Source organism: Sprattus sprattus (assembly GCF_963457725.1).
Source record: "Sprattus sprattus genome assembly, chromosome: 2".
In the NCBI taxonomy this organism is placed as follows: domain Eukaryota; kingdom Metazoa; phylum Chordata; class Actinopteri; order Clupeiformes; family Clupeidae; genus Sprattus; species Sprattus sprattus.
In genome coordinates, this window is record NC_137921.1 from 21,838,227 (window position 1) to 21,865,994 (window position 27,768).

The following is a 27,768-nucleotide window of genomic DNA, read 5'->3' on the forward strand; positions in this document are numbered from 1 at the left end:
GTAAAATGGACTCTCGTTTTATGTTTTTCTTTCATCAGTGAAATGGAATGTTTCAGTTTCAAAACGTTTAGGCCAAAACTCTCTTGATACAAACGTAGGGCACCCTCTTCTGATAATATAGTAACCTAACATGCAGAGTGAAATGTTATCGAGGAAAGATAAGAAACACACACATCACATAGAACCGCATGAGTGAAACCGTTTATTAACCGTACGGCCCGTCCTCTCGAAGCAGAAAGGTGCAATGTTTTGCTCCAAAAAAAGTCTTGAGGATGGATCGCAAAAGTCACTGACATGCGGTAACGCTTGTAACCAGTGAGCTCTTCAGTTTGCGCTCTCTGCGCGTCCCCGTTAGAATGTGCTGTGATGTCACTAGCGCGGGGGTAGCTGTGCTCGTACTAATCTCAGTGTCTGCCAGAGTGAGAGACATTCACAAGGAGAATGGACGGAGCACGGAGTGCCCTTATGGATAGTCGGTGTGTTTTCTGAATCGGAGTGTGAAATCTCATCTTCGTTGTCACTTGCTGTTCTGCGTATACTGGGTAAGCGATAGTTGCTTTTATCTACATAGCCTTACGTGCCACTGTCATAATATCTTCTCTTGTGACCACAAATTGTGGTTGCAAGTTGTACGGAGCGGTGTAGAATCCAGATGGGCATTGTTACCACTGCCTGTCAGAGACTGCGTTCCTTCTGCACCTCAAACAATAAATCCAGTGAATGGCATTAAATGGCAACCACCATTCAATTGTCCCCCAAGGTACATTCAACGTAAATTGTGTTAGCCTTGCGCAGCTTGGAATGCGTTTTCTCATTTCGTTACAGTGTGAAGCGTAGGCTATTGCATCCATGAATGTTATCTGACGAATTCTATACAGGATTCACATAGGTTATTAAAACAAGGCAAACACATTTTCATTTACTACATTAATACTGTGCAATGCCATTATGCCAAATAATATTTCAGTAGTGGAAATTATTATCCTTGTCCTGTTTGTAAAATAACTGATTTGGCCGTTTGCATGTCGATGGATGGACCATGATTGACGTGATTGTCATTTTGTTACTCAGCACATTTATGCAATTACGAGTAAGAATATTTCATATCGTAAATCCTTTTGCATGTTTAGGTCGAATGCTCAGTTCCCACCAAACAATAGTTGTGATTGGGTGATGAAATAATTAATGTATTCCTGAGCAGAGGACGACAGGTATTTAGGAAAGGTTCGGGAGGTAGGATACAGCAGGTGGAATGCTTACTGACCTTGGAGACTAGACTGTTGTTGGTCCAACTGGCGGTTGCCAGCACCGCAATTTTGGGCTCTAGTGTGGAGTGAGTGTTAATAATCGATTGTAGCATTGTTTTCAGCTTGACATTACACCATCTGGTCTTGTGGGTATTCTTTCAACAATGCTTATGGCTGTCTTCTTTCAGTTTGTTATGTTTTTGAAGTCATTTAAATGAGTTCCTATTGCAGCTTGCTTGATGATTGATGTTGAACCCAAGTGCAGTGCATTGCTGTTAAATCACAGGGAAAAGGGAAATAACACACCACCTACATTCAATATCACCTAATATTTTATCATGAAATATGCAGCTACACAATACAGCATCCACTGTGGAACAACAACATGACACCATAAAACACATGATTTATTACAGAGAAATGCATCACTCATAAATGTTGTCTTTGGCATCCAGAATAGAGGATGTTATTCCAGCCATACCAGGTGTTTTGTTACTCTCTTGTATTTTCAGGTATTTGAGCACAAATACTCCCTGCCTCCAACATCCAACCACAGCCACTATTTGTTATTTCCTTTGACTCAGTGTATTGTTAAGAATCCTTGAGCTGTGTGTTTGGCAGTGGCGGGAACATTGTCAAAGCTACCCAGAAATACTGAATATGGAAACATTAAATGGGATAATGGGAAACATTTTATGGAACGGTATGTTACAGCATGATACAGCCGTTTTCTCCACGAAATCCATTGCACACCATTAGTGAAGAAAGTGTTTTGTATTCGACAAATTGCTTGCATTATTCATCCATTTTAATAAGAGAGCATGCATTGTGTTATCATGACGTCGATGACGAGAGAGATGGGGGAAGGGGGACGAGATGAACTGCACTGCTGTGAAGATGCTAAAACTAGACAAGATGCTAATGTATATGGATAGTGACAGCTGAAGTTGCTGGGGACACGTAGCGAGCCATTCCACATTTCATACGCTCTGGGCAAAGTTTACCCGAACAGACATTGCTCTGCTTGCCCCAACCCCCTCCACCCAGTCTCCCCTACTCTACCCCCATCCCCTACAAACAGCACTATCCCTCCTCATCTTACCCTCTGATTTTCACTCCTGGGTTGAAAGCATACAGCAATTTGTGTCATGGTCATTTTTTCAGAAAATTCCCTTTAACTCTGAATTGGGTTTTGCCTCCAAATTAGATCTCACAATATGGTTGTAGTTTTACAGAGCAGTACTACTGGACTTGGAGTTTAAGGAATCATTCTCCACAAACCTGTGATTTTCCTTTTGAAATCAAGTTCCAAGCCTGTCTTCTGAAATCCCAACGTAAATAAATGTCACCCACGAGTTGGTTGCAAAGCTGTCTCTGTCTTAGTTGAGATAGGACAGTGAAGATAGACAAGAAATTAGTAGGAGAAAGACTGGGAGGGGGTTTGGGAAATCACCACAAGTTGGATTTGTGGTCCCTGTGGGCATGTGGACCTGTGTGTTGGTGTACCACTTGCATCACAACTTCCACAACTACAAGACTGCAATGTGATTTTGGAGCAGAGTGCAATTGCGGTTAAGGCTCTTGAACAGTTGAATTTCGAGGCTTTTTGTTTTGCTCCGTATGTGCACTTGTGCTATTTGCATTTGTGGCATATGAATCATCCAGTATTTCAAAATATCAGTGAGACTAAAAAAATGTGTTGTCTGTGTGCATGTGTCTTGTGTGTGGTGGGGGGGGGGAGGAATAGTGACAGATAGATTTAATGTGTTTGCCAATGCCATCACTGTGTATGAGTTATCCCCTGGGCAAAATATTGAGGTTGTCTCTTCTCCTGATAAGTAATTGCTTATTGATGTTATCTTTCCTTAAACATACAGACTATCTATGTTCAACAAGCTAACAACTCATAAGCTACAATATTTGCCACCTTTTAGAGTAGATAATAATCTATCAGCTGTTGCTGTTTTGGCTAACCACTCAGACAGTCTGTGATGTGCTCTCAGTTCAGCAATGGAGGTCTTGAAGCTCATCCACCGTTGCGCCAAATCAGGGTCCTCAATCCTCAGTGTGCCCCTCTCATGTCATGGTGTGTGGCAAATAAAGAGCTGCCACGCGCCTGGTGGCCACCACTGGGGTTGCCACTCGCTTAATTGGCTCGGCTGAAGGCAGAACATTTGTAACGGTGCTTGGCTGCCATTGGGTTCAATTGTGCTCAAGGGAGCAGCAAGTGCCTTGTGCTGCCATTTCTATATTCTCCTTTGTTGTTCTTTGCTCCAGGTTTATATTGTTCAAGCCCGAGTGTAGCAGGTGGACTACGGTACAGTATAATACAGTAGAGTATAATACAGCCGAGCACATTACAGCAGAGTGCAATAGAGTAGAACACAATACAGTTGAGTATAATACAGCAGAGCACAATACAGTAGAGTATAATACAGCAGAGCACAATACAGCAGAGTGCAATAGAGTAGAACACAATACAGTAGAGTATAATACAGCAGAGCATGATACAGAATGTACAATAGAGTAGAACACAATACAGCAGAGTACAATAAAGTAGAACACAATACAGTACAAAATTATAGAGTAGAGTATAAAACAGTAGAGCCAAGTACAGAGTCGAGCACAATACAGTAGAACACAATAGAGTAGATTATAATCCAGTAGAGTGCAAGTGTAGTATAGTTCAGTATGTTTGCATACGTTTACACAGATAGTATGGAACGTTTTAGTATTTTTTTGGGCGATGAAAGGGCAACTGGCAACTGGTAAGGCAACTGTTAAAATGAACAAACCCTCAGTTCTCATACAGATAGCCTGTGAGAATCATTAACTACTAGTCTTTAATACCAAACATCTGGAAAGATTGGCAGGAGATGCAGTTACAGTACATGGAGCTTCAGAGCTCCAGCCTCCACAGACAGATGGCTCATCTCTGTATTTGAAAGCTAAGTTCTGTGACAGACAGACAGACACACACACACACACACACACACACACACACACACACACACACACACACACACACACACACACATGCATACACACACACACACACACACACACACACACACACACACACATGCATACACACACACACACACACACACACACACACACACACATACACACACACACACACACGCATACACACGCATACTCTCACACACACACACACACACACACACACACACACACACACACACACACACACACACACAGAACAGAGAGAAGAGGTTTTGGATTATTTCTGCTGTACCTTCTGAGAAGAGTGTCTGCACTCCTTTTCCCACTTAGCCTGGCCTCCCTACCCCTGATGTTCTGCATCATACTAATTGGTCAGTGCGTTGCTATGTGGGCACAGTGTAACTACGTGTTCGTGCTTCTCTTGAGCTGGTCAATATAACAATTATAAATGGCGCCTTTTCTGCACAAGGCACACAGAGGCAAGTGGGCGTTGGAATCTCCTCCCATGATCTGCAAGGAACACAAAACTCTCTCTGAAGGTTGGCTCTATTATTGCTCTCTCAGAGGGCCTGATTAATGAAAGTTGGAGTTATACTAATCTGTGAGGCCAGAGATGTGAGCTTGGACCCAAAAGCGGATAGAAGAAAAGATCTTGTAAAATGAGCTTGAGATTTTTAATGAGTTTCTTTTACCAGAACAGCAAAACAGGAAATCTTGAAGCAAGACAGTTTAACAATGATCATCCACAATAATACATGACCACAGGTCAGAACAGGGAATCCAGAGAGCTTTAACAAACAGTAGCCAGAGAACACAAACAGGGCAAAAAATAAGGCACTCACAGACCAGGCAGAGAAAACATACAGTCCAAGATACTGTTTCGAAAAAAAAATACAGATAGACAAAGATAGGCCGCAAAACAATAGACAAAGTCGTACTCCTGATACAAAGTCAAAAGTCAAAAACAAGAGCAGGAAACCAAAGCAAAGACACATGAACAGAGCATGAAGTCAGAGGTGAGACAAGTCAGTAATGAGTGATCCACTGAGCCGAGTTTAAATACTGCTGCTGATGGGCACATCAGTCTCAGATGCTGTTAAGAGCAGCATCCATGGATGGTCTGCAGACAAGACATGGAGTGCAGAGGCAAGATACATGGCACACCCACAACAGAGAATAAACACATGTCCTCAGTTGCTGGCTGCTCGTCTTCAGGAAGGAGACCCACTGCACTGCAAATCTGCAAGCAAATCTACCAACACTTTCTCGAGCACACCCCCTCATGTGACCTTTAGTGTGTGTGTATATTTGTGTGTGCGTGTGTGTGTGTGTGCGCGCGCGCGCGTGTGTGTGTGCGTGCGTGTGTGTGTGTGTGTGTGTGTTTGTGTGTGTCTGTGTGTGTTTACACCCATCCCCTCCGGCTTTGCCTCACTGGGATATCCCTCATGTGGTGGTGGTGGCAGTGATACTGAGAGGTGTGAGGTTGGTGTATGTGTGTGTGTGTGTGTGTGTGTGTGTGTGTGTCTGGAAGGAGGGTTATAGACCACACAGAAAGGGCATAATCCTGCCCCCACACCCCCCCCCCCCCCCCCCGCCTTGTGTAAAGTCTGCGTCTGCATGGTGCAATAAAGCATGACTGTAGATCCTGCTCTGTTATCTTAAATCACTGGATTTGAACAACTCATCACGACCGGGGCTAAAAATAGCCTACTACCACCACCCCCCTCTTCCCTCTTTTCAGTCAATCTGGGCCATCGATGTCCCTCAGCTTCCCCCTACTCCGTCACAGACAAAGCTGTTCAACAAGATGCTTTGTACTGAGATTCGCCAATATCACAACGTGGGGACTCCCGTTTTCTCTCTCTGCTGTCGTTTGTGTGAGGTAACATCCAAACAAATATTATAAATCGCTGTTATCTTTTATGCTTTAAAGTGTAAGTTCACCCCCAGCTCTGATCCTAATTCCGGCCACTGCAACATTTAGAAAAAATGACACAGAGAATGGTTGACTCAGCGTCAGCATCGGCCTGGCTAGTAAATGTTGTCAATATTAACCCCATTGATGTGTTTCATCATAGTGCTGTCATATCATTAAGTTTACAACCCATTTTTGTGTGCCCTTACATGTTGATGTTGCTGGGTCCTTCACCCATGTCACTCTCTGTTATTCTGACCCCCGGTAAAAGCCATCTCTGTTTGCACATGTAATTGCATCTTGATTTACATAGCAGTACAAAGCATCAAATTCAAAGGGATCCTGGAAATTGATCTCTCGCCGAATCGCTCTCTTGGGGGAACGTGGTTTGAATTATTTATTAAAGCCTTTGGGAAATAGAGCATGAACGCTTCTGCTGCCACTATGCCAGAGCATGAATGCTCCTGCTGCTACTTTGCTAGCTGCAAACCGTCTTAGTACGATCAGGTAACATAGCTGTGAAGATCACTGCGAAGGCAACTCACGAGAATCCCTCTCAGAATCGATAACGCTCCAGTTATGTAATCGTGTTCTGAATCTTTCATCAGACGCTTTCAAATATTGCAGCTTATTTCCATATCAATCATCTCAGTTTTTCCAGTGAGTCCATGTTCTCTTTTCTCTTGAGGAATGACTAATTAGTATCAAGTCAATAACAATAACAGTAACAGTAAAGACGATGGTGATGATGATTTATGGTGATGAGAAGGAGACAGGTGAGGCAAGATGTTTGTGCATGAGTAGGAGTGACTTCCATGACAGACCTGGTAGTACTTCCCCTTGTAAGAAAAAACCTCTTCAGGCTCCTGTGAGACCCAGGTCATGGCCCCCGCTTCTCCCTGAGTGCTGGGTGTGACTGGGGGCTTTTGCCCTTCAGTGTCACTCCGCTTCACAGATGCCTATACTCTGGTGCGCACCTCCTCCTGTTGCATCCTGTGGTGCCGGCTGCCATAAAGAAACACATCAATCTGCAAGTGGTTTCTCACTCTGCAACTCCTGAAGGTCACCTCAAAGACACGGAGCCATCCAGGGAAGGTTGGCCTCCGCTCTGAGAGAGAGAGAGAGAGAGAGAGAGAGAGAGAGGAGGGGGCAAGGCGAAGCAAAAGAGCAGGAACAGTCATGTGTCTCTCCCTCTCCCTCTCCCTCACCCTCTCCCTCTCTCTCTCTCTACCTCTCTCTCTCAGACTAATGGAAGGGAGCAGAGGACAGTGATGATACTTTGAGTCCTTCATTAAATCTTCTTTCGTTCAATATTTTCTTTCCTCCTGTGCATTAACCTGGCCTGTCGTTGGTTATTGATTGCTGTGAAATTGAGTGAGTGGAATCTATTAACGTCTCTTTGGCAACAGTGTTCAGGCAGTTTATCTTCTCGGTATGTTCTGAATCACAACTAAGCCCAGTTTTGTTTGTTTTTAATTGTTTGTTTTCTTCTTCCTTTCTGTTCCACTCCAGTGACCAATTTTGGACTCAGTTTCAATTGTTGTCCATTGATGTGTTAAGAGGCAGATGGTGGTTGCTTGCTTTCAAAGCGGCGTAAGATATCCAATTGACTGCAGAAGTTGAAAAGGATGGTAACAAACCTCCCTTCAGGGTATTTCATTTTTTCTCCCTCCCCCAACAATCACATTGGGTACTGTATGTTAGCCAGAGCTGTAGCGCATCAAAGCATGTAGAGCAAAAAAACGCAAACCCTTTCTCCCAGTTGGGGTTTATTCCCTTCTGGGGGTTGAGAGGATGAGTCAGCATAATGGAGCCATGTTTACTTTCCAGAGTGCACAAACACTATTACTCACACTCCAACCTTGCACCAAAACCTTACCATTTAACACCAGTTTGTGTTGAGCTAGCTGCAGTATTTATGTTTGTTTTTCACATCAGTTGTTTTTCTCATAACAATGTCTCTGAAAAAAACCTTTTCAATTCCTAGATTAGTGCTGGCATTAACATGAGAATTGAAATCAGTCCTCACAGAGAGTGGCTTTAGGGGAGGCCTGCTAAATTGATAGACTAGATGGAATACTGTTGTGCAGCAGGGTGTTATTTGACAGTAGGAAATACAAATATTTAATTAGCGACGTGTACTATTATGCTGGCTGTCACTACCCCCTTATACATGCGTCAATGTAAAGCTGTTACATCGCGTCTGCACCGATAGAAACTCGCGAACGTGTTACAATTGCCTCATGTATAAGGGGTCTAGATGTGAACTGTTCGTTTTTCCGCCGATCGTCTGAGCCTTTCGAGAGAGGTGGTTTACCACGATCGTTCGGCTCAGAAAAGGGCGTGTCAAATCAGGCCGATGTGTCATGGGGGAGTCGGTGCGTGACTGGGGGGACACGGTGACAGGAGGCTAGAAAGTTAGAGGCTAGAAAGTTCTTGCCTGTTCTTGAAAGGAGACTAATCCAATAGGCTAGTAGGCCTACAATTTTTTATCAGTAATAAAACGCAATTTGGTACACCATTTTAATATGGTAATATAGCCTACTGTTTTTTGCAAAATGAAAGAAAGCATATTTAGGAAACGCCACTCGAGCCTATTAATTCCGAAATTTCACCACATTGTAGGCTATATAGCCTACTGTAACAACCCCAACACTTGCCTGCTTCCCTTGCAAATCAAAGTTTTCCGACTATTTTTCTTACCTTCTTTCTTAGCTGTTGATGTTACTGAGCTAGAAGTTTAACTTCTGATTCTGAACATCTCGCGCTGCCAATGGCCAATGTCACTTCTGAGTCAAATCACTCCATCATCTCTTTGAAATTCCTTATTCCACGAGTGGTAGGCTACAATGACTGGCTGTTTTAAAATATAACTAATAGCCTAACGAAACAAAATAACCCAGGCAGTTTCATCTTGGAGACGTTAAGGCTTCTTCCAATACTGACAGCTGACTCATAGCTTGCAGGTTTGTCACCGTTGTCCCTCCCTGTATCTGCTCCAGCCGCACCATTTTACTTGCAATGTGAATCATTTAATTTAAATATGCTTATTGCCATTTGTTGCACCTTAATCATTTTCTACAAACATGATATGCTATGTATGGTGTAGTAGACTGAGACTCTATTCACTACTGCACAAAAACTAGACACGTTTGCAAAACTAGACGTTTGCAATGAAGTAGGTAAAACAACTTTCGCCAATATCTCCGGAAGGGAGATGGGTTGTGTGCTCAAATTTCCTGGGATCAAAGAAGACGTTAGTATTCATGTGCAAACTAAAAATCACGTCTCAGGATTGCTGCACATGCAAGTTATTTCGGGTGTCTCAACTGTAACTAATACCACTGTCAAATAATTATGAGTTCAGTAAAAGACGGAGCAGAGCACAGTTTTCTACCGTTGTTGAAACACATCCACGCTTAGACTCGTTTTCTTTCCATCTGGGCGTGGTTATTCAAAGAAAATATTAAGAACTATATGCTGATAGAAAGAAGGGAACTTTAAGCCACTTCACTGCCTGTGCACGATGCGGATCCACGTTGATGTTGTTAGTAAACAAACCAGGTGGGAGCACATCTCCGTGGTCTTTGCGCATGCCCGAGGCAATGTAAACGCTTCACATTTGGCACATGTAAACACGTAACGACAAGAGCTGTTTCCCTTGAAAATGTTCACACCTACACGCGAATACGATACGATAAACTGTTCTGATCGCAGTGGCACATGTATAAGGCCCTACTCAATCTGCTTGTTAATCACATTCAATCCAGACCTAGACTTGGAGATGCTCATGAATTTCAATCGCCAGTAGCCATGGAGATTTAGAATGCTTAGATCTTAAAGAGGTCTATGAAGGACCAGTAGTGCATGTGGTTGGCTGGCTGGTTCCCATGCAAGTCCCTGAGTGTCCCGGTTCAAGCTAATGACCTCCAAATTGGGTTCCTGTGCATTCTGCCAAACGCTACATCCCTTTCAGCTGTCCAAATAGGGATTTGAGCTATTCTCATGCTGGATGCCACAGATGGACTTGGGACTGTGAACTGTTTTTATTTATATACACACACAACTGGATGTGTGGGGTAGATTCAACAACATCCAGAACAGACACTCCTGGTGAATCAGTTGATTTAGCCCATAAGGAGCAGTTTGTGGGCAGTCAGCCAGAAGTGAAACCGTTTTCTCATGGTAGGGGTGGGTAGGCGGCTGGAGGGGTTGTGGGGAGGGTTGGGGTGAATGTTTCGGGTGAACGGATTTGTGCTTCTGTGCTTCTGTGCTTCTGAGCTGGATAGCAAAGATGAAGACAGGACGTGTAAAACCTTCTAATGGGGGCATAAATGGTCTTAAGGGGGATGAATCACGCAGTGGATATATGCCCATTGATTGCCTGGCCCACTTGTGTTTTTTTTTTAAAGAAAAAGGAAAAGAAAAGCTTTGTCCTGTCTCCTCCAATCGCTGGGCTAGGCTAAACATAGGCCAAGATTAAGCCTTCTCATCCGGCTAACCTGCCCTTCATCTTCAACTTGCCAGCTAAGAGTGTTTGTATCCCTTCTGAGCATGCACCATCTCTCTCTCTCTCTCTCTCTCTCTCTCTCTCTCTCTCTCTCTCTCTCTCTCTCTCTCACTCTCTTGTGTAGTGATTGAATACTTGATTGCCTCAGTAAAAGCGTTTGCTGTTTTTAGAAGTGTGTGAATGCTTGTGTGAAAAGGCGTTGATGGGTGTGCTCTCGCCATGAGAGCTATACAAGCAAGCAGCTCTTCAGCTTGTCTTCTTCTTGAGCTTACATTTCAATGAATGAAGCCTGTTTACCATTAAAACGCTACGAAAACAGCTAAGAAAAGACATGACTCACCAAAACAAAAAGAAGGGTAGGAATACAGACACATAGTAGTAGTATGTTGCCTCTATGATAAGAATCTCTGTGAACAGACTTTGAGTCTTTGCATGTGTTGTCTGTGTATGATAAGTCTATATAATTAAAGTCTTGTTTCAGATTCAGCATTTCAAATCAATTGAATTCAGTTCAGTACACTGAAGCATAGAACACAGAAACATAGAAACACAGCGGAAAAAAAGAAAACATCTTCTTCACACAAAACAAAGCCTGGCTTCACATGTTTGGCATCTGTTGTAGAGCTGAATGCTCTATGCCTGGTGTTGCTGATCACAGAGATGGGAACATACTGTGTGGACTCTCATTATCATCCAAACACAGGAGCCATGAACTAAATATAAACTTGGCATGTAGGCCCAACCTCCCCTCATCCCCCAAGATGGAGGCTTTGAGGCTTGACGAACAGTGTTTTATTCATAAGACGGGACCCGGGCGTTGTCAGTGGTGATATGTGATTGACAGTCAAAGAGCATTGCTCCGAGCGGTGTTCTCGTGAGGCCCAGAGACCGCGGGAGTTCCTGCCCCTGCATGCAGAGTACTTTACTCCTCCCGCTTACAGAAGAAATCAACTTACTGTAATAAGCTGTCATATACACTCAGAGCTGTGTGTTTCAAAAAGCTGTTGCGTAAAAACTAGAAAAGAAAAATACAGTTCTCCTCCTTACCCAAATGTCAGTGGACGGAAAACCAAATACTCAGCGAGCAGTTGTAACATCATTAAATTGTCTACTGCTGTCCGCTGTATTTATGATAAACGTCCCAAACCAGGATGCTTCGGTGCTCAAAAAGGCAATAGGAGGGCTTTCTGGGAAGGTTTAGGGTAATTGTTTTGCCTTTTGCAGCAGTGAACCAATTAGAATTTACATATTCAGCCGCTCAATTGTGCTAACCAGAGTGTAATAGGGAGCCATTGAATTCACATAGGTTAATAGGCAATGGTTTCTGGAATGCATTGCTCTAACACTAATACATTCAGGATTGTAGGCGGCCCACTCGGGCTGTGAGGCGGTGATTAACTTTATGAGTACAGCTTGCTGAGCAGTGCTTTAATATAGGAAGTGAGAATTAGGTGATCTTAATCCAGTCGTGTCCTGTAAGCATCTAAGGAAATGACTGCAACAGCCGAACTGCAGATGACACAAACAGACACACAGAGACACGGGTGTGAATAAGATTCACACTGCTGCATTGATTGTATGTGCCAGCATTGTCTGTGTGTCCACAGACCCAGTGATATTCCCTTCAGTAGTCATGTTATCCTTTGGCCCTGTGGTGCCGTCTCTCTGCATTAGGTGGCAGTGGTGGAAACTCCTCATTGCCTCCTGTGTCTTTGTCCACTATACTCCACTGTTGAGCTCCCATGGCAATAGAGTTACAGACACTTACTGTATCTGACATTATGTGTGTGTTTGAGTGACTTTGTGCCCTTCTATAAAACCCTACTATACATCTGAAATTGTGTTGTGTTACCATGGAACCGCCATTTAGCAGACGGTCTAATCAGAGTCTTTCTTTCTCAGGTCGGTTAGCTCTGAAAGGATTCTGGGTCAACTCTGAAGTATTCAGTCATTACTGTTGGAAAAGTTCTAGCTATCTGAGGCAGCATAACAACCGTTTGTCTTTGAAGAGAAATGTAGAGGTTTTTGTGTGTGTGTGTGTGTGTGCGTGTGCGTGTGCGTGTGCGTGTGCGTGTGCGTGCGCGTGTGCCTGCGTGCGTGCCTGCGTGCGTGCGTGCGTGAGTGTGTGTGTGTGTGTGTTGGGAAGAAGGATTTGATGATCCTTGCCCAGTGAAGCAGTAAAAGAAATATGCATATGCAGCCTTTGCTGTTTTTGTCACATGCTGTTACCGGAGAGGGAGGGATGCATGGGTATAAAGATGAGGACTGGGCGCTGGACTTTGTCTCTCTGTAGGCTCTGTAAGGTCGTTTGTTCTCCCTGGAAAGGTTCTGGAGGCGTGCATGACTAGAACCCAAAACAATAATGAAAGACAGACCCAAAAAAAATTAAGATAGACAGAGGAAAATGGAACCAGGCAGCAAAACAGAAGGATATAGAGAGAGAGGGGACAACAATACTGAAATTAGGCATCTAGCAGCACAGAAAGAAGGAGATAGAACTGAAGGTAAGGTAGAATGGAAAATGGAAGCAAGAGTGCATGAATGAGAGAAAGGGAAACATACTCAAAATCCCTCTGTGTATGGGTATGAGTGTAAGTGTGCGTGATAGAGAAAGAGAGCGAGGGAAACAGAGAGACTGAGAGAGAGTGAGAGAATGGTGTTGCGCTGATTTTGGCCTTCCTGGGCCAGTCCTACTTTGCCTCGCTCATCTACTTATCTGTGTCACTGTAAACCTCCTGAGAGCTCTGCTGAGGTGAGGAGGCGTCCTTCCTGCACTCTTAAAAATAAAGGTTCTTAAATTGTTCTTGACATGGCGCCATGGTTCCATGAAGAACCACGACTTTGTATTGAATCTTTTTATCAAGTGAATGGTTCTTCATGTTGGAAATGTGTTTTCAGAAAGACTTTTGTCCTAATTGCAGTCATAGCCTATCCTAAAAATGGTTAAATCCTACACTAGACTCCTACACAACACTGTAGGTCTAATAAATCAGATATTTCTATTCAGTTTCCAGACTGGTGTTGTTAAAAATCAATCAACACGTATTACCACTACAATACACTGCAATATATAATTTACAATTTTCCACAAGAAAACTAAATAATGGTCTAAAATAATAGTTTGCTTCTAACGATTACAGACTATTCCATGGTAGAAAAACAAAACAAATTAATTCAAGTAAGAATCTGTTTGGAATAAGCCATCATTTTCTACAGTTGTTGTTTACAGATTTCAGTCTTTAATTGTACTAAGTAAATGTTTGGACCCAAAAAGACCTACAAATAGGGCCCATGTTGTAAAATAGCAAAGATTTCCTTCAACGTTAATGTCATTGATCTCACTGCTGTTAGCTCTGATGTAGGGCAGTAACAATGGCAATAATGGCATTAAAATCACCTATTTGTTATTTCTGTCTATCACCACATTTTGTTAATTGTACCATTTACCAGAGATTTTATTGACAGAATATAATGCAGCTTTGGTAGTATTCTGCATTGATAGTGTGTGTATGATCAATTTGGCAACAGGGTTGGTTTTAGGCTATGCTACTGCAGTGGCGGTCCGTGCATTTCACGACTAGGCCTTCAGCGATGTCCTACACGATGTTAAACTGAGTGAATCCACCTCCTAATACCCTCATTATGACGCCATGGCTCTCGAACCAGTATATTTTATACAGAAAGGCAGTATAAGTGAGCATTGCATCACCTTAACATAGTCGAGTACAACAGACTTTATTAATATTTCCGGAGCATTTCAAATCAATACACCCGTATTAACAATACATTAAGAGTAGTAAACTCTAAGTTATATGATCGCTTGGATATTACTGTCACAACTTAAAAATAAAAGGCGATTTTCAGGGATTAGTCTACAAAGTTTTATTAAGTCCACCAAAAGTAGCCTATGTGACTCAATGTGAGGTTTAACAAGTTTAACAAGTAACATCGCATTGTCCCACCTGCAAAGCAGTTTCATTAAACTTCCCATCCTCACGATATCCAGTTTTTCTTGAAAGTTCCGTCTTGAAAATGGCGTTGTAATTGTATCAAAAACTGGAATTATCAAGTTTGTGTAAACTAATTTATTTGAGTTGGTTAATGTAATTATATTTAGTCTTACCAATTGAAACAACTAGAAGAATAAGCATTGAAACCGATGTACGTCGTTTTAGCCAGCTAAACTGAGCACTGAAGCACTGCACCGGTCTGCCTCAGTATCCAATCAAAGGACGTTTACGTGTCACGTTCAACACGAGGAAAGAAATCTTCCGGGCCTTCTAGAAGGCCCAGTGTCGCCAACTCGAAATCTGATTGGTTGTCACAACTGTCTGTTTCAGTTCATTCAACTTAAATGAACTGAAACAGCAAGTTGTGATAGCCAATCAGATGTACACGGGCCTTCAATGTGAATTCTGAAGGCCTCAGGGAAGATTTCTGTTCTCTGGGAAGATTTAAAGGAGCGTGGCAACACATGATAGCGGAAATATGATTGGATGAAAGCTCTAACATAAATGAACAACGCTGGAAGCATGAAATGAAGATAATGGACTATGGGGAATCATTTAATACATATTTATGAAAAGAAAATATTAAAATTAAATTTATTTTATTACATTTATTTTCTGATGATGTTTAGGCCAGCAGAGAAGGCCTTGAAGGCCCTGACGGACCGCCACTGTGCTACTGTAGTCTTTACTTCATAGCAGCCATCCCCGGTGACCTGGTCATCGGATGAGAAAAGAAAACAATCTTCCCAGCAGACTTGTGGAGATAAGCCCAGGAATGAGGACAGGGGAGAGTTTGTGTTTATGGTTGTTTTTTTTTATCATGTGAGGATTCGATTTCACAGCTCCCTCCGTGGAAAAACCTCTATTCTCTGTGCTGCGTAAGGCCCCTCTGTCCCCTATCTGTGCTCTCTTTCTCTCACCACATCTGCTGGAGTGAATTTTAGTTCTCCAAGGAGGCTACTGAGTGCTTATCTCTGCTCCCGCTGAATAAGAATCTATGAAGATATCTTCAATTTAGGAGTTCTTTTTTTTCTCGCTGTGCATCGGCTTTGTCAGCATTCCCCAGTGTGACCCAGGAGAGGTCTGCTGGCTTTGAAGGTGAAAACCCCTCAGACACATAGTGATCTGTGATCAGCATAAACCAAACAAAACGGCATTTGTCATGAAAGATAAGAAAGGGACACACAATACAAACCTACAGGCTTTTCCAGAAGAATGGCCCTTCTTTGTAGATCAAAATAAACTGGAACCACCATTTTGCTTTTATCACGGAGGACCATGTGGCTGTCTATTGGATCTTGTCTTTGTTCAGACGGACAGTGATTGACAGGATGCGTGGCAGGGTTTGTTTTTAGGGGAGGATGCAGGCAGGTCTCTATTTGCTGGTCAGTGGAGGGGAAGCCAGGGTGGTCAGGAGAGGAGATCTACCAGACACAGCTCCGCACTCGAGACGGCACAGGGACAGATGGCTTTGTCAACATGAGAAAGCGAGAGGCGAAAATAGTTAGGGCTCTCTTATTTTTTCTCCTCTCTCTCTCTGTGTCTTTCTCTCTCTCTCTGATACTGTTCTCGAGTCTCTGAGAAACTAATAACACATTGTGTGTCTTTCTTACTTTGAGATGGTCTTTGTCTCTCAATTTTTCTCTTTCTCTCTCTCTCTGTCCCTCTCCCTCGATTTGCTCTGTCTCTCTCTGTGTTCCTATACAATGAAGTGGCCTCCCTCCCTCCCTCCTCCCTGTCGTTCTCCGACTCTCTGTTTGACTGCTCTAATGATCTTCTGTGGTGCCGGAAAAGAATGAGTGGTTTGTCCTCCTCCTCTTCCTCCATGGCGGTACTCAGAAGAGAAAAAAAACCTTAGTCACTCTCCATAGTTGAGCAAATCGCTGATGTAATCGCTCCACAAGGTCAAACTGCTTCAGTTTTCCTTCAGTCACTTTATTAAGTAAGGTCAAGCTAAATGGCATTAGCTTTTTCGTGTCACCTGGGCAACAACACTTTCTGGAGTTCTTCAAGCAAGAAAGAGAGAGGGAGAGGAGTGTGTTGGGCCCTACAGACCACCTCTGTGTGGTGGAAAATCGAATGTGATCTGTGTCTTGTCCTTGGGCCAGAAAGCAAAACCGTAAGCATGATTCATCCACTGCTCCTACCTCAGGTTTTTTTTCTCTCTTTCTCTCCCTACCAAATCTTATTTGTTTTCGGAAAGACTCAAGGGGTCCAAAGTGTTTATTTATTTATTTCTGTTTGTTGATATAGTTAGAAATTCTATTCTCCTGTGTTGCATGTATGTATGCATTTAAAAAAAAAAAAGCCTATCGGCTGAATGCATTGTGTGGTGTTTATGTAATTACTGAAGTATCATGATGTTTTAAAAAGCCACGTCTTCATCTGAAGGACTCCAACCTAGATGAGCAAACATGTCTTTTTTGGTGGAGTGCCACTTCATTACATTGTTGACTATTTATTTTTAAATTGCCATAAAGTGTAGGAATCAGGCAGCTGCTTAGATCTCTGGGCTCGTGTTGCAACTGGCCACGATTCTATTTCAGTGTTTGAGGTCTTAAACATTTGATTAACACAAACATCAAAGAACCGCAATTCATTATTCATAATTCCTCCAGGGTTGTGTCCAAGGTTAGAGCAATCAGGACATAATGCATGCATATTATTTACTTGTGCTGGTTTAGCCTTGAAGGGCTTAAAAATAATATGGATCTCTCAGTGTGAAAAGAGATGGAAAGATCTAATTGTTTTTTGAAGAAATTATTGTGGTCATCTGGTACATTTTTTACAGTCAAGAAAGTGTCAACTCAGAATTAGAAAGAATATAAGTTTTTAAAGAACATTTTGTCATTTGTGCTTTGATTTTTTTATTATAATTTGTTTGTGGCTCTATAAAGGTTCTCATGAACATAATTTGACATTGTGTGTAAATATTTAGTTTGAATTGGTTATTCTGCAGCTTCTTTAAGATACACTTCCAGAGTGAACATTACTTCCCTTGTCGAGCAACTTCTTATCCACATGCATGTCAGAAGGGATTATTGTTGCCACATGCTCTGAATTCTCTATACAAAAAGTGGCAAAGAGGGTAGGGTAGGGTAGGGCTTACCAGGCAGCTGTGCAAGACACTGCTTCCTCTGGGCATGCTGTTTCAGTGCCAGTCATCACGGATTTGGCTGGATTAAGTAGCGATAAACATTTGTATATGAATTTTTGTTGGTTTGTTTGCTCACATTGTTTTGGGAAATGGCCATTAATCCATGTTTCAAAGCACATACTTTGGGGGGATTGGATTGTAAGGTCAGTTTATTTTTATCCTTACACTTTTTTGAGCGGTAGTCATCACCATGCATAGCCTGTCTGTGGTCAGCCATCAGCCTACCCGTCTGCTTTTTCTATTCATGTTCTTTTGTTATTGTTTCTGCTATCAAACCCAAGGCTCACTGTTCATCTAGTGCCCTGTACATCATTGATTTAATAAACTATCATCTGGAAAATATAACTTTCAACGCTACTATAATATATATGTTCTAGATGTTGATAACTTGTACACCATGTGCCCTGACACCAGTGATGGTTCATTCCCAGTCAGCCTCGGGAAGTTGGCCCAGGCCCACTGAGCTGGGTTTTGCCCGAGGTCTCTAGGGTCCAGGCCTTGGTCTCTGTATCTTGGGCATCTTGAGACATTGTCCATTGCTAATGGTGCTACATGAATGAAGGAAATTGAATGGAAGCATATTCTACAAGTCCTGCCTCCTTCAGCACCAAGAGTTTGGATTCACACAAATGCACAGTTTATTGGAATAGACAATGGAGACCATAGAATGCAGTTTTAATTGGGAAGGGAAGGGGAGTGGGTACCAAATTGTGCATTCGTCTAGGGCACCAAGTGAGCCAACACTAAAAAAAACAGATAGTAGACATAAACTCAAATGTTAACTTTGATGTCCAAAGTTCTCACCTCCAATGATTTCCTTGAATCTTTTGGGTCTGATACACATGTCATTGGAAGATACAAATGTGTACTGCTTAGTGTAGGAAGAGATTCCGGAGTGCACTGTGTTGTCACATTTGGTGACGTCAGTGCTGAGTGGTTTCAGTAGGTTGTTCAGTAGCTGTGTGCTTTGGTACGAGTGTGTGTTTTGATGTGTAGAGTATAGTAGGTATTTTGACATGTGGTTTACAGCCTAGGAGAATGTTACTTTTGTTAATTTGTCTACTTGTTGGTTTGAGGCAAACTGTGTGGCCTTTGTGTCATTGGGCTTCATTCTCAACATTTTCTGAAATGTCTTCTGAAATGTTTTCTTATGGACTTCGGAAGTCCAACATAAGAAAAGATCTCCGCCTGATTCATGAACTGAAAACGGGTTCTTACAGGTCTAGGGTTAGGGTCTTAGGGAACACATGCCAGCATAGCGCTTGAAGCGTTATTCTAAATCCCATTAATTTCCACAGGATGCAGACCATTGTGACGTAGACCACCATTTTGGGCATAGAGAGTGTGAAAAAGGTTAAACCTATGCGAATGAGGAGTGTTTTCCCCCAACAGCAGCACAGAAAAGGACTATGGCATCGTTCTGGCGACACCAAACAGACACTACCGAGAGACGCATCGACAGTGGTCCTGCTTTGCCCACGGCTCCAGTGCAACCGCTCTGCCTGCTTAGTCTTCAGTCTTTTTACACCCCTGGGCACACAGACATTTTCTAACACAGCACAGGTAAACTCAATTAAAACAGCAAATTAACAAAATACTCCTCTTTCAACCACAAATAAGAGCTACATGACTTCACGCAGAGGCTCAGGGGCTCCCTGAGCACAACTTTGAAAAAGGTGAAAAGAACAGTAGTAGTAAAAGCTAATGCGGTTTTAAATACTTGCATTAACAATGAATTAACCAATAAGGGTTCCAATAAATTACCTTGGCCAGTCAAAAAGGAGCAGAGACCACATATTATAAAATACATTTATTGAAGCTTCATTTCAAGGAAGATCTAGAAACAAGAAAAGGCACAGTTAATACAGGAGAACACTTGTATCTTCTTGCAACCTCTTAATTATGTTCATTTTAACAGGGCTTACAGTCATTCAAACACTGCATACTCCAGGCCTAAAATCAGGAAAAGCCAAGAAGGTAAACAGCACTTGGTCAACACTAAAGCTATTTAAAGAGTACTTCAGACAAACATACCTTTAGCCCCTAGTACGAGCTGGACCTGAGTTGAAGTTGCCTGAAGCAGTTCCATGAGAGAAACTATAGCCACTGAACAGCGGCGCTCTAGTGCCTGGAGAGGTGTTGGGAAATTGACCTTGTTGCCGACTGCTCTGGATTGAATTACGTGGATATGATGGACCCTGAATTGTGTGAGACTGAACCATAACCTCAGGCCTTGAGCCACTCTCTACTTGCAGGAAACTGCCGGGAGCTTGCTCATAATTGCGCTGTACAGGGCCAACACCGCTTTGGGCAGAATGTCTGTTGCTCTGACTTGGACTCTGGCGTTCGCGCTCTGCAGGATGGTTTCTAGTCTGGGTTGTGGTGGAAGTCAAAGGGCTCCACTGAGGCACAGAGTATTGAGGGTTGTAGGAAACAGGAGGGGAAGGACGATTCCAGTTCTTGGCTGGCAGAGCAGGAGCTGGTTGGTTCCTGGTGCCATCAGTGTGTTGGGCCACATGGCTTTGTGTGAATCTAGTCAGGGAGGGCTGGTAGTTACGCTGTGCTGGTCTGGAGGTCTGCTCGTTTTGCTCAGGTTCAGCACATTGACATCCACTAGACACTTTAGGAGAGTGCCAGCTCTGGACTGACTTAGCAGGAGCTACTGGGTTCCTGGTGCCATCAGTGTGTTGGGCCTCAGAACTTGCTGACAGTCTAGTTTGGGAGGGCTGGTAGTTACCCTGTGCTGGTCTGGTGGTCTGCTGGCTCTGCTGAGGATTTAAAAATTGACGACCATTAGAAACTGGAGGGGACCGTTGAAGCCAGCTCTGGACTGACTTAGCAGGAGCTGCTGGGTTCCTGGTGCCATCAGTGTGTTGGGCCACAGAACTTGCCGACAGTCTAGTTTGGGAGGGCTGGTAGTTACCCTGTGCTGGTCTGGTGGTCTGCTGGGGATTTACAAATTGACGACCATTAGAAACTGGAGGGGACCGTTGAAGCCAGCTCTGGACTGACTTAGCAGGAGCTGCTGGGTTCCTGCTGCCATCAGTGTGTTGGGCCACAGAACTTGCTGACAGTCTAGTTTGGGAGGGCTGGTAGATAACCTGTGCTTGGCTGGAGGTCCGCTGGTGCTGCTCAGGCAGTGCAAATCGATGACCACTAGAAACTAGAGGGGACGCTCGATTCCAGCTCTGGTCTAGAGCTAGCTCCCAAGCACTGTCAGTGGTGGACTGGGGGGGCTGGTAGTCAACCTGTGCTTGTCTGGAGGTTGGCTCATGTTGCGCATGTTCACCAGAACTGCCAAAGAACTGGTCATCCAGATAACACCCTAAATAAAGAATTACACAGGTTAGTTGGGATGAAAGCCAAAGGCAAGTCAACATTTCCACTTAATGAAGTGAAAGCACTTACCATTTGCAATTCTGACATCATGGAAAGCAATGGCCAGAACCAGCAAAGTCAGCCTGAAAAACCAAGCAAAGCATCAACAGACAAGCTGGCAGTATTGGAAAGTGAACGTCAATTACAAAGACAGCCCATAAAAACATACCAAAGTTGTATTCTAGTGAAACCACACATCCTGCACGGGTGCTGCTGGCCAACTCTGCGCTATGCTCAACAAGGCAAAAAAAAAAAAAAAACAGAGAGTCTAACGATGACGCAGTGGTGGAGGCAGTTCTTATCTGGGAAGCAATTTGTATCAACCAATCACAGACTGATCATTAAACCCACATCAGCTGCTCGTGAAGCCAACAGTGGCTGCTCTACTAGTTGGGGTATTTTTTTCACAAGATTATGATTGGTACTTGAGTCTTTACTTCTTTCTAGAAAGGAAAACCAGACTCTAGTTTTTCAATTGAAATAAGGATTTCAAAATAGTAAACGATTGTCAGCTTGATTATGACTAATGTTTACTTTGAAGTCACAGATTTATATTACTCTTTGCGATCTGTATTCACACTCATGGTTACCATCTTCTTTACTCATCTAATCTCTCCCATCAGTCTAACTTTGTTTTAGGTGTTATTAAATGTCAATCACTCTAGTCTACTCAACACTTGCGTCACTCACTCGCAGACACCTTCAACACCTCTACACACACACACAATCAAACACCCAGCATGCAACACTACTGATACCACTGCTGTTCACACCCCATTGTATGTTCTTTTCTGTTAATTTCTACAAAATAGTTGATACCAGGGGCGGCTTGCTTGTCCATAAGGGCAATTGGGGAGACGCAATGCCTATGGGAAAAGCTTTTGGAAGCATCCTGTGGGCTCTATGAGGGGCATTTCTGGTAGTGTTTTTTGTTTGTGACAAGTGCTTCTCTGTGTGCGTGTGTGTGTGTGTGTGTGTGTGAGACAGAGAGAGAGAAAGGGAGAAGGTAAGAGTGTGTTTCTGTGCTTTGAGGACTGTGTTTTAATGCGTGCTGTGATGACATTGAACATTGAAGGTAGTGTGTGTTGTTTGTGACAAGTTTTTCTCACTGTGTGTATGTGTATTAGTGGACTATAGTGGCGTTCCACCATTACAAAAAAGTAAGTGCTTGTAGATTTTGTGTGCTGTGAGCAGGGTGTTTGGTTTACGCTGTGTGATCCATAAGGGGCATTTGTGATAGCGTTTGCTGTGACAAGTGCTTGTGTGAATGTGTGTGTGAGCGATAAAGTGAGAGTACGTGTGTGTACTATCCGTGCTGTCAGGACTGTTTGACTGTGCCGAGCCTGAATGTGGTGTTGTGGTGGTAGGACACAGCCGTATGGAGCCAAGCTGCAGCTTCTCTGAGCAGTGGGAGGGTGAGAGTCAAACACACACAAGCTGCTGCATCCTGGCAGACGGCAGCGCCTGGCGGCTGGGTGGTGCTTAGCGGGAGCCTGGCCAGGAACCCCCACCTCATCCGTCCCTCACTCGCTTTCCTTAACTCTCGGTCTTCGTCTTTCTTCCCACCGTCTCTTTTCTAAACTTTTCTCATCCTGTCCTTGTCTCTATCCTTCTATCTTTCTGCCTCTTTGTATCTCTCTGTGCCTCCTGGTCTGTCCACTCTGTTTGTGCCCATTTGTTCTCTCTCTCTCTCTCTCTCTCTCTCTCTCTCTCTCACTAACTAACTATCCCTCTATCTATCTTTCTCTCTCTCTATCTCTTTTACTAACTAACCCTCTCTCTCTCTCTCACTCTCACCATTTCTGCCCTCTTTCTTTCCGCCCATTAGCCTTGGCAAAGCTTAGGTTTTGGGTAGGGCTGAAGCCAATCACCAGTGCCACCAGGCTGCTCCCTGCTGGGTTCAGGGCACCGTCTCCATGGGAAGAGAAAGCCTCTTCTTGGAACCAAACCAAAACAACAAAAACACTCTTGTCTTTTCCCCCCTCCCCTCTCTGTGTTTGTGCTCTGTCAGTCACACATGCTGGCAGGGGCATGGGGTTTTCCTAAATATTCACGATCGCTCCTTTACGTTTCTGCATCAGCAGAGAATAGCTGTCTGGTTCACTTGTGTAACGTTACATATTAGCATCGTAATACAAATACTGCAGTGTTTCCACTCACTGCCACGCTCGACGAAGCTCATTACCCAAAATGTACCCGAGTTACAACAATTTGCCCATTTGTTGTTGTTGGTTTATGTAATAGAGTGATGCACAGGACTCTGTGGTATAGATTTGACATTGACCTTGACCACATGCTTCTTCCCACATTCCTCCCACTTGCGTGAAGACCTTGTATTTTATTATTGTCTTTTTTTATATGGACATGTTCCTAAATCTCTCATTCCTGAGTTTCATGGCTGCAACTCATGTCTGCCAGCAAGGCTGTGAGAATGGATTTAGAATAACTGAGGCCGGTGATAGCCGTAGTTCTTGCTGTCTTCAAGTTCCGCAGTGTCGCGTCAGGAATTTCCATCAGTAAGGTGTCATGACAGTCATCACCTTGCTGCCAGGCCTCCTTCCTGCAATCTCTCTCTCTCTCTTTCTCTCTCTCTCTTATCAAGAGATGAAGGAGATGTTTCTTGTGATTTGGTTGTTTGGTAGCGATACAGCTGGGCGCCGGTGTGATTGAGACCTCCCTTGATGGGGGATCTGGTTCTGGTGCCCCAGGTGCTAAGCCTGGCGGAGGTAGCGGCAGTCAGAAATAGCTCCTGGCAGACGTCCCTATCGCAAGAGCTCCCTCCCTTGACTGATGGGGTTTGATTAAATTCTAAATCTTGTGTCATCCTTTGGGTGATTATCCGATGCTGCGGCCCGGTTTTGTCCCTCATTTAGGGCAGGCGGGACCATCTGTTTGAATGGTTGGAGGGGTTTTTCGCTTACATGTCAAAGCTCATCCCATCCTCTTCTCTCTCTCTTTCTCAATCTCTCTCTCTCTCTCTCTGCTTCTGTGTGTGTGTGTGTGTGTGTGTATGTGTGTGTGTCTGTAATGGTGTGTTTCTGGAAGCGGATTAGTGCAACCGGGTGAACTAACAGCCCTTCAGATTGCTTTTAGTAAACAAAGGCTGGTTTTATGTCACTAATTGCCCCCCCCCCCCCCTGTAGATAACACCATGCAGAATCTCTCTCTCTCCCTCTTTTCATATATATACAGTATATATATGCGCACCTTTAAACTGAGAATTATGTTAAACTTTCAAATGGGCTCTTGGAATCTGACAGACTCTGGGTGCTAGAAAAGCCCTGATGCTGGTAATGGTCATTGATTGGGGAAATGGGTTCAGAGGGACTGGTCACGCCTGTCTGCCATTTGCGTGGTGGCCAACACAACACAGCCTGCACAATCACGGCTCGCTGTTTAGTGATTAGGGACATATGGCCAGAGCACAACCCTGGATTGATTAGCCAGCTCTCTCACTTGGGTGTGTGAATGTGTTTGCCATTGCTCTTCAGGGAAACCTAGAATAATTAGCCTTCCACCCCCCACCCCCCTTCCAGCAATAACTGAACACAAATTCCATAACATGTCTTCGGTGTCCCTGAAGATTTCATAGTTTATGTCTTGGATACATAGGATCTCTCCCAGTAGAAATCATGTAGCCTCTGCTGTTTATAGTTTGCCGTATTGACCAGGGTGTATTGCTGGGGTTTGGGTCGAGTCAGCAATGTGAGACAGACGGTCCGTGTTTACTCACAGCAATTATATAAGGCTGGTGTTTTATTGCAGCAATTCAGCAGAGGGAACAGGGGAGAAGGAAAGAAAGAGAGAGAGAGAATGAGAGGGAGAGAAAGACAGAGGGAGGGAGGAAATGAGGGAGGGAGAGTGAGGGAGAGATGGTTTGGGGGGCCACAGTGAGGGAGAGACTGAGGAAAAAGATGTGTAGCGTAAAACAGAAACAGCACCATCTACTGGCTAACAGTACACAGTGCACCGTTCCCTGCACTGTCAATTAACGCTGCAGTGTTTTTCGGTTTGATAACAGTTAAACATGGCTGAGGAGAATCGACAAGGCGTTTGTTTAAACTGAATGGGCGTAAAATGCGTTTGTGCAAGTGGAGCTACTTATTGATCTTAAACTGCAGAGGGAAAAGTGCTCATTACGTCTTCAGAAATCATTAGCTGTCAGAGCTCTGCACCCAGAGCCTTCTGTAAAATTGTATTGCCATGGAAAAAACTTCTGTGGTTGGGTGAGCAGCACTGTGTGGGTTAAAAAAAAGAATAATTATGATCTCTGTAGGATATGCAGGAAGAAAGAACACTCACTGAAATGTGCTTCATATACTAACAAACAGTCAGACCTCTGTTTTGTCGTAACAGATTTGGATGATGAGATGAGAAAAAATGAGTGTTGTGCCACACAAGGAGAACATCTGGAGATACTGATGGGGTCATCTCTAAGGAATCTATCTTTACCTATGACAAGAGAGACAAAATATTATCTCACTGTGTTCAAACTAGCCTGACACATAGTCATTTTATTTGACAAGTGAACCTGGCCCTGAGCCAACAGAAAGCCATAGCAACCGAAAAGCTGTAAAAAATGGCAGGGATTCAATAAAACAACAAGATGATTTAGAAAGCTCTCTGGCAGTTCAAATAACACCAGTCTAAAATCTTTGCCTTAGACTTGGCTCCAAGTCTTACTTGTAGCTGTCATTCGCTGTTACAACAGTGGAAGAAGGTAGTCCTCGCTGGTATGTTTAGTGGATACCACAGGTGCTATTCACTAGTGCCAACTGTACTAACAGGAGCTTACAGGTGAATATGAAGTTTAATCTATTGAACCATATGTCATTGACCCTACCTCTTAATGTGTCCTTCGTTTCAGACTATGCTATGAGGACAGGACACAGCGATGACTGATGTGGAACCCGTTGTCCCAGACTTTGCCTCAACAGGACGGACAGGCCGACGAAATGCCATGCCCGACATTCTAGGGGCCAACGCTGGGCCCGAAGGTTCGGAGCTACAGGAGAAATTGGCGGAGTTGTCTGTTTCCGGTACGATTCACACCAACACTGGCAAGCAGAGTTACCTAATCAGGAGAGTGACACAAAGAGAGAGAAACATAAAATGAAGCAGGGTTTGAATTATTTTTGCTCTCCAGTGATCATTTCTGATTCTGTACATGTCGCACTATGGGTACATTATGTTTCACTGTCTGTGAATAAGGCATCAAACATTCACTAACAGTCATGTGGGTTTATTGGTAAAGACACTGGATGACAGGGTATTTACATAACGATTTTCTGTGGTTGCGTTCTTTTCTTCTAAAAAAGAAATTGCACATCCTAAGTGAAATGTCACCCTAAATGTAGCTGAAACATGTTCTATTTAACCATGTTAAAAATACTGAGCTGTACACACTTTAATAAAATAACACTTAAATCTGGATGCCATGAGGGGTGGCTTAGATAGCACTAAAACAGCCTGCCTATGTTCTATGTTCTACGTTCTATGTTCTGCTTCAGTTAAGCCTACGCCCTCACATACCTCGCTATATGCTTTAATTCTCATTGGTGTTATCTCTTAGTCTTTACAACACAAAAGGCAAGGTCTCCCTGATCCACACACTCAGACAGGCACACACACAGACACACAGCTAGCAACAGCAAACCCAACCCTCGAGTCAAACGGTGGGAATCCTTGTGCTGCGGCATCTGCATAGTGAAATAACTGCATGTATCACTGCAGCCTTGATCGTCGAGGCCCCGTTAGACCTTGTGATGATCAAAGCAGCAAAGCGTTTGATTGCCGGCTCGAAGCGGTCCTCCATAAAATCAAAAAAAAAAAAATCAAATCCATGTCTTGCCAGCTGACGCTCCCCAAAGGTTTGCATCAGAAACAGTGTTTCGAAGGCTGTCTGGAAAATAGTAATGCACTCAGACACCCCCCCCCCCCCCTTTTTTTTAATAACATAAAAAGGATGAGAGGGTGAGGATGAACAAAGTGCCTGTGTGGCTGTTTTGTGATGCATTTAATGAATGCTTCCTGTTTACTGAATAGTGCCATTCTCAGAGGTTGTTATGTAATATCATGCTTTTGCTTGAGGTACAAAATGCTATATTTAATATTTTTGATATTGCAGGCTGAGTTTGATTGTCATCGATTATTGCCATATAGCCATAACAGTCATTTAGTGATTTAATTTAACTCTACACTACTTAAAGGGCAGCATGCCATTTGCTGTTGGTAAATTATTAAAGGATTCCATACTCTTTTATGGTTCTTTTTACTAAGTACATTTTGTCATGTTGCTGACATCACTTGTATTACAGTAGATGTTGTGTGTGTGTGTGTGTGTGTGTGTGTGTGTGTGTGTGTGTGTGTGTGTGTGTGTGTGTGTGTGTGTGTGTGTGTGTGTGTGTGTCCACTCCCCAGATGACGGAAATGAAGGAGGCGAGGGCTCATCCTCCTGCAATGCCACCAAGAGTCCTGAGGCGGAGGAGAAGAAGGAGGGCTCCTAACCAGCCTCCCTCCTCTGCCTCCACCTCCTTCTCCTCCATGGCTGGGAGACGAGGTTGGATGATGTCCCCGGGAGCTCA

The 27,768-nt window shown here is 43.6% G+C and overlaps 1 protein-coding gene across 1 annotated transcript; it reads left to right on the forward strand.

Moving 5' to 3' along the window:
* Positions 1-443: 443 nt before the first annotated feature.
* pkib (protein kinase (cAMP-dependent, catalytic) inhibitor beta) lies at positions 444-27,690 on the forward strand (the record flags this gene model as incomplete). The annotated part of the gene is made up of 3 exons (XM_080831880.1): positions 444-542; positions 26,052-26,223; positions 27,605-27,690. The coding sequence occupies exons 2-3, from the start codon at positions 26,079-26,081 to the stop codon at positions 27,688-27,690; spliced, it is 231 nt and encodes a 76-aa protein (XP_080688006.1). The 5' UTR covers positions 444-542; positions 26,052-26,078.
* Between the last annotated feature and the right edge of the window lie 78 nt (positions 27,691-27,768).